Consider the following 10,277-nt stretch of genomic DNA (forward strand, 5'->3'; position numbering starts at 1 on the left):
CTATAGCTGTTATAACTTATGTCGCGTTCTCATGATTTTCCTAATTTCATTGACAATCCGATATTATTCAAAGGACTTTCTTTAACAGAAACAACACGGTACAAAAGCATAGAAATTAGAGATATACATAAGCATATCCCTATTCACAAAAGTGAAAGTTTGACATTTGTTTTAATATAATGATAAAAATAAACAACATATATACATCAAGTGCATTCTTTCATGTTATTATCATAACTTCTTCTTCCAAGTATTGACTTGAACACTATTTTATGAACACTATTGCGCGATATGATATCAATCAATTTTACAATATAACGTATGAAAAGAATTGATAAATATTACTGCATTTTACAATAAACTATCACCATAGAATCAAGAAGTAAGTTGTCCAGATTTACTTGAAACAAAAAATCCGCTTATTATCATTCTATTATTGTTATTATTCTTATTTTAATGACTCCTGATTCTTTATATAAACGACTATGAACAAAGGCTTAAAAAATATAGTATTTCGCCAAATATAATATTAATTATAATATATTATTAATATATATAGTATGATTAATATTATAATGATAATATGAGCACTAGCTGATTTATTTACATGATTGACAATAACATAAATATTCTTTTCTGTTTTCACATGAAGTTGATGTTGATTTGGTATAAGTTGAATATATGTCTTAAAGGACGTATATAATCCATATCGTAAGGATTTTGAAATAAAAGACAAAAAATAAAAGCATAATTTACATAAAATAAAGATCATCATGATTGGACCAGATTTACCAGAAATACCACTACCTTTGAAAAATATACAGCAGTATCTAAAGATAGCATCACAGCATGACCAACGAGATCCTGTTGTTGGTTATTGGTGTATGTATTTAGTTTTAATTTAAATTGCGTATAAAGAATAATTGTTACAAGTAAAAATCACTTTAAAAGTGGAATTATGAATTTTTGTCACAGGTCGGGTGTATGCCTTCCAAACAGGATTCAAGTTATCAACCAAAACTGCAAAAGAAACAAATTTTTTAATGGAATTAATGGATTGGTTAGAAAAAACTAAAAAGAAATTACACGATAATGAAGCTATTACAAATGATGTAGCTGCCCAGGCTCATTTAGAGAATTGGGCATTGAAGCTATTTCTTTATGCAGATAAAAATGACAGAGCTGCTAATTTTGAAAAGAACGTAGTAAAAAGCTTTTTTACAGCTGGATTACTTTATGATGTATTAACTGTGTTTGGAGAGCTAACTGAAGAAGCTATACAAAATAGGAAATATGCCAAATGGAAGGCTGCATATATTCACAACTGCTTGAAGAATGGTGAAACACCAATTCCAGGACCCATGCAAGAGGGTAATGAGAATGATGATTTGAATAAAAATATGGAAGAAGGTAAAGAAAACTATAAATAATAGTATATACATATGCACTTTATATTCAGAAAAAATATGTACATATATAAATACTTATGCATATGTATGTTTGCATTACAATTATGTAATATATTTATTTCTTTGTGTAACAACAAAGGCTTATATTTTAATACAACAACAAAATTCTATCATTTTGCTCTATTTCATCTTTTTCATTACAGATTCACTAATAACAGAGGCAAAAGAAGATGATACATTAAACGCAGATGAATTAGTTGGTACCCGTGATACTAACCCGCCTGACGCAGTACGTGGTACAACAATTAAAGACAATATCGACAAATGGTCTTCTGGCAATAAAGATTGCAAAACTCTTATGGAAACAGAAGGTATATTGAAAGAAAGTAATTCAACTAAATTGTATAGAACGCTTCACGACTTCGCATGTCAGCCTTGTACAGGGGCCATGCTAATCTTCTTTGTATCATTCCAATTTTGGTACATATATGTACTGCTGAATCAAGTACCAATATTATGTTATTACGTATTTGCGTTTGTTAACTGTACATATTTAACAGGTGGAGTTGAATTGTCAGTGGAGCAAATTGGCAAAGCACAAAAATTTATTAAATGGGCTGGAAGTGCTTTAAATTACGACGATGTGCCTACAACTGTATTGAATCTTCGAAAGGCTTTACATCTCTTAACCACTGGTCAAGAACTTGAATGATCAAAACTAAGCTTGAAAATGTTGATGAAATGGATTATTTCATCTAATCTGATAAATGATAAATTTTATTGCTTCTAAACAATAAAGTAGATACGAATATTTATGATTTAATTAATGCAAAAGTAAAAATGATAAGTTATTTATTTGAATTGTTCACATTATTACAGCCACACCAAATTAAACATATTTTTGAAATATAAATTTGTTTTGTAGAGGCGTATAAAATCGATATTATTATTTAAACTTGTATTATTGTAATGATTGATATTGTAGTTTCGAATATACATATATGTATATATATATATATCGTCAAATTTTAATATCACAAAACAAATTATTATACATTAGTGAACCTATAAAGAAGATTTTCACATAAAAAAAGATAATTAAAAGTTCAGAATGGATCTTGGTAAAATGAGAATTGCAATGAAAATGAATTTCTTTTCTATCGTAGTCAAATGTCTAAACTGATTTAGTTCCGTGTGTGTCTGTGCGAGTGCGCGCACGCGCGCGCGTGTGGGTGAATGTGTGGGTGCGCCAGATTCATAAATGGTTTCTGTACCATTTCACGTAATTAATACTTTAATACTTTGTAATAAAAGTATTATTGTACATACAAGTGAGTGTGCTTTACCACGTGTTTCTTCGCTATTTTAATTTTCATATTACCTCGTAGGTATCTTTATTTAATTCAATTATTTCTGTCGATTGTAAACTTAATATTTGAAAAAACAAATACATTTTTTCTTATAAAACAAAGAGATATCAGCAAACCATCTTTAATTAAATAAAAAATTATACATCTTACGATAGTGGTTTAGTTTTAATCGCTGATAATAGGAAGTGCGTTCGTATTGCTTAAACTGTTTGTACGAGTAATTTTTAATTTGTACATTTTTAGTCGCTCTTGTGAAAATACGTGCTTTTTTCTTTAAAAAAAAAGTAAAAGTATGGATGCGAAGAAAACACGCATGTGCATTACACTGCAACGATATTCTTTTAGTTATCGTCTAAGGGCATTTACATCTTAATACGATATCAAGGAGAACACATTGATTCAATTGGCAGTTAATACCTTGTGCTTGAGCTAATATTTCATGATTCTTTGCCGTTGATTAATTTCTTATAATGTTGACTAATAATGATAGAAATTCATAGCTCTCGAGGTACTCGAGATTTAGAATGCTTTGAACAAATTCGAGTGCTGTCAGCACGAAAAAGTAGCTCGTGATGAAACGTAATAAGATTGAAGCATAACTTTGAAAAAGAGCATTTGATATGAGACGTAAGAAACCATACACACAAAATTAATATCGCGGAGCATAAGGAATTAAAGATCGAACGAAATACTTCTTTGTTGCGTGTATGGAAAATTATTTCATCGTGATTATTACGTGGTACGTAGGCGATAACTGACTTGATAACCAAAGTCTTAATCGTGCGAATACATATAAGAATCTCGAATTCAATCTTGTTTTTTACTTTTATCATCTACACCATTCGCCGTTACCGGTTGCGTATCCTCTCGTCTAAGTTGCCAATCTATTACTAGTCGGCCTGTTAGCATGAAAAAAAATACCTAAAAAGCAAATATATAATTATATTTTTATAACTATCTGTTCTGTTTAATATATCGATTTCTTTTATAAATTTTATTTTAATCTTACCAGTGCTGGTGCAATCCTTTCAAACTTGTCATTTACCATGTAGTGAGAGTACACAGCCATTAACATCAATAACAGTAATATCGCGTTCGATGCATTTTTTATTTTGTCTGAAAGAAATCGAGAAGAAAACAAAGCAGATAATACGTAGTTGAGGTAATGTTTCCAAGAGGGAAAGTTACCCTAATGCTAGTGTATGCAGCTAATTCGTGTATTTTAAAGGAAAGCGGAACGAAATATTATTTTAATTGTATAAAAAAAAATGTTCTCTTACGACTTGGAACTATAGCCATTGCGAGTCCGCAAATAATTTCAAGCGATCCGACAACTCTTCTGTACCATTTACTTGGTACTTTAAAGTCCAGTGTACCGGACAGTGGAAATACCTTTGCGTATTTCACATATTCTTTTCTCTGTGAACATGATAAAAAAATCAACTAATTAATTCATGTAACAGACACAGAAATGGTGGTGGAGGGACGAGTCGGGTTGAGAAAAGAACGAAACGTTCTTATGAAGAAAATTGTCACAATTTCAACCTGGTAAACATATGCTGGCACTTGAAGCAATATTTTTGGCGCGTCACCAAGCGGTTGGTTGATAGTTTACTATAACTTTGGACATTGGGTAACAACGAGGGACGAAAATAATCTTCTAACGAGATTCATCGAAGTGAGCGAATTAAATTCAATTTTCATCACATTTCAAAAAAATTTCGGATACTCGAACTTTCACAATATTAATTTATTTTATCACTTTATCGGGAATATAGAAGCGAAGGAAACTTAAATAACGATATGAAATAAACACTTATTAATAACGGGCATTTGACTACATTTTTTGATAAAATCTGAAGCTCTTCCTTCGTCCCTCTTGTTTCGTTTCCGAATTTGTACACAAAAACTATTATAGGTTCATATTTTCCCTTAATTTTCTTTGCTTATTTTTCATTGTATTTTCTGTTGCGTATTTTTGTTGAAATTTTAAAAAATTATGTAAGAAATAGGAAATCAACAAAAATGGAAAAGATAAACAAATATCTATATAAAGAAACATAAAACGTAAAAAAAAGAGGAAAGATAAGAAATATTCGTAGATGTATAAAAACACGTGTATTTTTTATTTGATACATAAAAATTGCAGAAACTAAACAGTCTATTGTTATATATTTTGAATATCTAAATAGAGAGCGAAATATTAATTGTCATTAGAAAATAAAGAAGGAGTAAATGTTAAAAAGAACAGAGGGTATAGAAGGAATGATTGATAAAGTTGACAGGCTGTCATAACAACGCATAGTTAACACGCGGTGCGTCTAACAGACGAAGGCTAGACACACCAGAAGGGAAAAGGTGAAAATAAGAATGTTTTACATGATACAACGATCACTGAGAATAAAAATAACAAAGAGTGATATTTCAAAGACAAATGAAAAACAAAAATGAATGTTAGACGAGGGTGAAAATCCCGATTGAATGTCAATTGAACATGAGAGTAGGGTGAATTGTTACATAATTATAGAGCAACTGCTCACCAAGTCCTTATGAAGATCCTTACTAATATGAGAAGTCAGCTTCATAGTACCGACGAAAACGAAGAATATCCCAAGAAGAACTGAGAGAGACTTTAGGACGATCGAGCCCATAATTCGACAGCTGAACACCGTTAGCGACACGAACGTGTTAGACGTACGGAGGAATCGATTCGGAATCTAGACTGGACGAATGACTCGTAGCCGCGAATTCGTTACGCGCGACTCGTGCAATCTCGGTAAACTGTCTTTTTCTGTTTTTCTTCTGTTTTTCCTTTTTTCTTTTTTTCCTTTTTATTTATTTTCTTTTTTTGCCTTTCTCCTATTTTTCTTTTAACTATACATATCTACAGAGTTTATAAATATATTCGTTCAACGATAATGTTTCAAACAATTATTCGAGTCGTACTTAGTACTAATTAGATACTATGTATGTACACGATATAGTAGCAATGTTCATACTTGTTCTTTTCTTTCTCTTTCGGTTTGATTTGGCCTATTCCGACTGCGACAGCGCATAACGTGTGCGATACTAGGACGCAGTGCGTCGTGTCACGTCGCGTCTCGCCGTGTCGTATCGCGACCCACTGCGTCGCCGTTACCCTCTTTCTTACAATGTAATTGGTGGTGGTCTTTCTAGAGACACGTCGTATAATCGTCATAGGCTATTGTAATTTTAACTAGTACCTCTCGTGCTTTTATAATATGCAATCTCTGTTGTCTCTTCACAGATCCCAATTACAGTTTGAGCAGGGTGCAATGACACGAATTAGAATAACGAAACGTATTCTTTTGATAAAATAGATAAAATATCGTACGATTTATTGACGAAAGAAACCAGTGTTGCATATATTTTCTCTCGCTGTCTTCGCTAATCTCGCTAGTGTGACAGTCTATCACTCTGAATTTTGCAAATGCATCAATTCGTATTATCGAATTTGTAAATTACATTGAAAAACCAAAGGTAAAAGGCAATTTGATTGAAATTTATTTTAATTAACACTGTTCGACAAAAAATCCTATGCTTTACATTAGAATATACATCAATATATCGTAAAAATATAAAACAACCATTTAGAAGCGAAAATTGTTATTTCATGTACATTATATTTTTTATGCATTATTTACAAAAGTTTATATAGCATCCTCTCTGATAATAATGACGCTACTTTTATGTATTGATTAATTTTTTGCGAATGTAAACATTTCGAGTAATCGCATTGTGTATTTCTATCTTGAAAGAATCACGTTCCTCAATATATGAATGTACTATTCAACTCATTATTAATATTATCGTCATAATGGTAAGAATAATAAATGAGTAATAATGATCAATGCTCATTAACGTTATCATTATTACTTTTGAATATTACTGCTGTTATTATTATTTATTTGTAGCTTTAATGATTGATCAACTCGTGTTTGCCATACCATGACCATTTGTTTTTACAATATTTGTAATGGATAAATCGACACTATGATTATGTTTGTTATTTATGAGAACAGTCATGTTTGCATTACTGTTTGCTAAACAAACGGGCTTCTTGCGACGCGCGAACACAACAATCTTCCCTTGAACATTCATCGACGAAATTTTCGTGCGTCTGTCGTCGTTTGTACCTTTTATTAATGGTTTTTTAATTTCCTTTAATTCTATCTCTTCTGTTTTTCCTGCATATTTACTACATTCTCTTTCTCGCGTTGTTCCCGTTATAACATTTATATTTTCACACTCGTCTTTCATTATCTTTGTCACATCTTTGGAACTATTTCGATTAATCTTGCCTTCATCACGATTATTGGAATTATCGTAATTATTCCTAATATCATCATTGGTAAGATCAGCGGTACTCATGCTAGTATCATTATTTTGTTGCTTGAATTCCGTCCCTTTAGACGTTTCGGAAATAACACAGTTTTTTATTAGGGTGTTCTCCAACGATTTATCCTGAGCTTCTGACTGATCCGATGTTTGTTCCATTTTGTCGTTTGACAAACAATTATTTTTCGTTAATTCAGAGGAATTTAATTCAATGCTGTCATTTTTTTGTAGTATGACACAATCTTCTTTTGCATCTTTCAAAGACGTCATTTCAAAGACTGTCTCTGCAGTATAGTCATCCTTGGCGACATTGATTTCGTTTGACGTGACGACATCGATAACGTTTTTATCCGTTTGATGATTTTCACTGAACAGAATAATTTTTTTTGGTGAAGCATTTAGCGCATCTGTTTTTTCTTCCTTTTTCGTTGATTTTAATTGCGAGTCATTGGAAATGTGAATGGTATTCGACGCTCCTGATATGTTCTCCAGCATTTTATTGCACGTGGGTGCATAATCGCGAATAAATTTTTCAATGTTCTCCACGTTTTCTACGCTTTCGATACTCTCTTTATTTTTGTGACTTTCGTTATCTGGAATACATGTGATGTTGGTATCTGAGATTGGAATTGTTTGTAGAGTATCGGAAGGCATTTCTAATTTCTCCACCGTTTCATTTCTCACAGTATTGTATATCGGATTCTTTATTGACGTATTATTTACCATGGAAGGAAGATCTTCCGGTAGTTCTTTACCGGTATCTTGCCGATCTTTCGATCCTTCGCATTTATCGTCCGCATCTTTAAGTGAACTATTATTTGAACTATTTGAAATTTCACCATCTTCCAAATCTATGAATGAATTTTTTAATTCTTCATTGGCATATTTCCGTAATTCATCGTCAATTCCCAACTCATCTCCTGTTTGTGTAATTTCAACATCTTTTCTACTGATTCCTCTTGAAACTGAATATTTTGGATGCTCGATCAAATTTTCTGCATTGATCTTACGATATGAACATTTGCTATGTTCATCGTGTTTATCTTCATCGTATCGTTTAATCGATTTATCAACATTCTTTAACCGTATTTTTCGTGACTCGTGTTCGTTGTAATAATTTTGAGTTTTTTTTATATCATCCAATTTCTGGCCTGCTGAAATTCGATCAACAGTAGAATGCTTCGTTCCGCGGACATTGCTGGAATCTTTCTTAGAGATTTTGGACTTGTCTGTCACACCGGTGCTTCGAAAATTATAACGTTTCTCAAACTTTTCATCGTAAATGCTTTGCTTGCTATATTGATTTCTTCCGTATTTGTCTTCCCGGTTTGATTTTGTATACGGTGTTGACCTCACACGTGATCGATGATCATCCATGCGATGATATTCTCTTTGCTTATCTCTATGACTACGATGTTCACTATGATTGGATCGATAATTGTCTCTCTCAAAAATCTCGGTACAACGATAACTTATTTCTTTCTTATCTAAAATAGATGTTGCACTTTGGGCAGGCTTGTTGCGTCGTTTCGAGGAATGTTCATTAATATCTCTTCTGTCACATAATAGGTTCCTCTTATTTTTCGTATCTTTTTTCTCGTCTTCTCTATTTGCATCGTCAACCAAATATCCATGTTTTTTCAGTTCTGTGTTCGAATTGCGAGTGTATTCTAAACTTTTTATGTTATGCTCTTTTTCTTTAGAATGAGTGGAGTTGGTATACAGAAGGAGCATGGATTTCTCCTTAGATTCAGAGATGTTATTATCTATTTCTTTTTTTGTTGTTTCAAAGCAATGTTCTACTTCACTAGATTTTATTCGTTTCACATGAATGTGCCTGCTTGTTTCTTCACTTGCTCTCTTCCCTGTATGAGTTGTACTATTGGTAAATATTGGCTTTCGCTGAAATATAGAACTCATCTCGTTTTTATTGTTTGATTGAAGATCTTTTATTGTACTTCTTGAGTCTGTTAAAGGACTTTTTACATGTTCGCCTCCTTTATATTGCGTAATTGTAGGAGACTGAATTTCTTTTATATTACAATAGTTAATGTCGCTTAAGAAACCATTTTCTTTGTCACTTTCAACAACATATCCTTTACTGGTTTTATTATCATTATCACTGCTACTTAACTTATTCGATTGTTTATCTTTCTTTTCTAAATTCTGTTCATCTATCATCCTTTTAAGCAGTCGTTCACCAAAGACAGTGATCGGAACTAAGGTAGACTTATTTTGTTGATCCTTGCTTTGACTATACAAACTGTCTGCTACCAACGTTTCAGTGCCATTTTCATCAGCAGGAAAACAAATATCAGTTGATTTGTGATATATATTTACTACAGTCTCACAAACATTAGATTTATGATTGACATAGTCATTTTTTTTAGAATGCATGTTCCTTCTGAATGTTATATCATCTAATCTGTAATAATTATATCATGTAGAATATATTTTTAAAATGTTAGGAAATTATCAGTTAAATCTACTCACTTTTTTCTTAACTCATCTATCATCTTATCCTTCCGTGCAATTTCTGCTTTTGCAGTTTTCAATAATGAAAATAAATTATTTTCCAAATTTTTATTAATCTTTTGAAAATTCTCTAATTTTGTTGTGAGTTCTGCAATCTGTTTTTTCAAATTTGCTTGTTCCTCCACAATATTTTCTCCGTTATTTGACACAAACTGAAATAGTACAATATATAAAATTTGTTGTTTATATTCACCGTACTTTATACGATATAATATAATAATAACGTATAACTTAACCTAACCTTAAAGTGCAACCAGATTATATTTTGTAATACTTACGTTTTGATGGAACTCTGTTCCAAAATCTGGCAAATCTTCATAAATATCAATATCATCCTCCATGCTTTTTACTGATTTCTATAATAAAAATTTTGATTGAAAACACATATTCTATTATTGATATAATTTCCCCATTTTTATCAGTCACGTCACGAGGTGGATCTTACATATACATGTATTTAGTGTGATGTCCACTGAAGGACACGTATCTCATCTGTATCTTCTTATATTTCTTGATCATTGTGAGATATGTTAGTGTCGACATTAACGAATAGTGAACAGTGAACTTCAACTAATACCGTTTTAATATCTGTTTTTCAGCACGA

General features: G+C 31.7%; 3 protein-coding genes and 1 non-coding gene across 4 annotated transcripts; 1 reads left to right on the forward strand and 3 right to left on the reverse strand.

The window, feature by feature from the left end:
• The first annotated feature begins 224 nt into the window (after nucleotides 1–224).
• On the forward strand, nucleotides 225–2,857 carry Vta1 (vesicle trafficking 1). The gene is made up of 5 exons (XM_069112373.1): nucleotides 225–382; nucleotides 653–882; nucleotides 976–1,410; nucleotides 1,613–1,780; nucleotides 1,970–2,857. Exons 2-5 carry the CDS (start codon nucleotides 774–776, stop codon nucleotides 2,119–2,121), a joined length of 864 nt encoding a protein of 287 aa, XP_068968474.1. The 5' UTR covers nucleotides 225–382; nucleotides 653–773; the 3' UTR covers nucleotides 2,122–2,857.
• LOC138180471 (U6 spliceosomal RNA) lies at nucleotides 1,808–1,918 on the reverse strand. Its single transcript, XR_011173317.1, has one exon. It is a non-coding gene; the product is annotated as a U6 spliceosomal RNA (small nuclear RNA).
• Nucleotides 2,245–5,443, reverse strand: LOC138179526 (novel acetylcholine receptor chaperone). The gene is made up of 4 exons (XM_069112380.1): nucleotides 5,320–5,443; nucleotides 4,060–4,198; nucleotides 3,789–3,895; nucleotides 2,245–3,700 (listed from the first exon to the last, which is right to left on the reverse strand). Exons 1-4 carry the CDS (start codon nucleotides 5,428–5,430, stop codon nucleotides 3,587–3,589), a joined length of 471 nt encoding a protein of 156 aa, XP_068968481.1. The 5' UTR covers nucleotides 5,431–5,443; the 3' UTR covers nucleotides 2,245–3,586.
• An 848-nt stretch (nucleotides 5,444–6,291) lies between these two features.
• Nucleotides 6,292–10,159, reverse strand: FLASH (FLICE-associated huge protein). The gene is made up of 3 exons (XM_069112369.1): nucleotides 9,952–10,159; nucleotides 9,632–9,825; nucleotides 6,292–9,563 (listed from the first exon to the last, which is right to left on the reverse strand). The coding sequence occupies exons 1-3, from the start codon at nucleotides 10,012–10,014 to the stop codon at nucleotides 6,728–6,730; spliced, it is 3,093 nt and encodes a 1,030-aa protein (XP_068968470.1). The 5' UTR covers nucleotides 10,015–10,159; the 3' UTR covers nucleotides 6,292–6,727.
• Nucleotides 10,160–10,277: the final 118 nt, after the last annotated feature.

The sequence above is a fragment of the Bombus flavifrons genome, chromosome 5 (assembly GCF_040668555.2).
Source record: "Bombus flavifrons isolate JBK064 chromosome 5, iyBomFlav1_principal, whole genome shotgun sequence".
Classification (NCBI taxonomy): Eukaryota; Metazoa; Arthropoda; class Insecta; order Hymenoptera; family Apidae; genus Bombus; species Bombus flavifrons.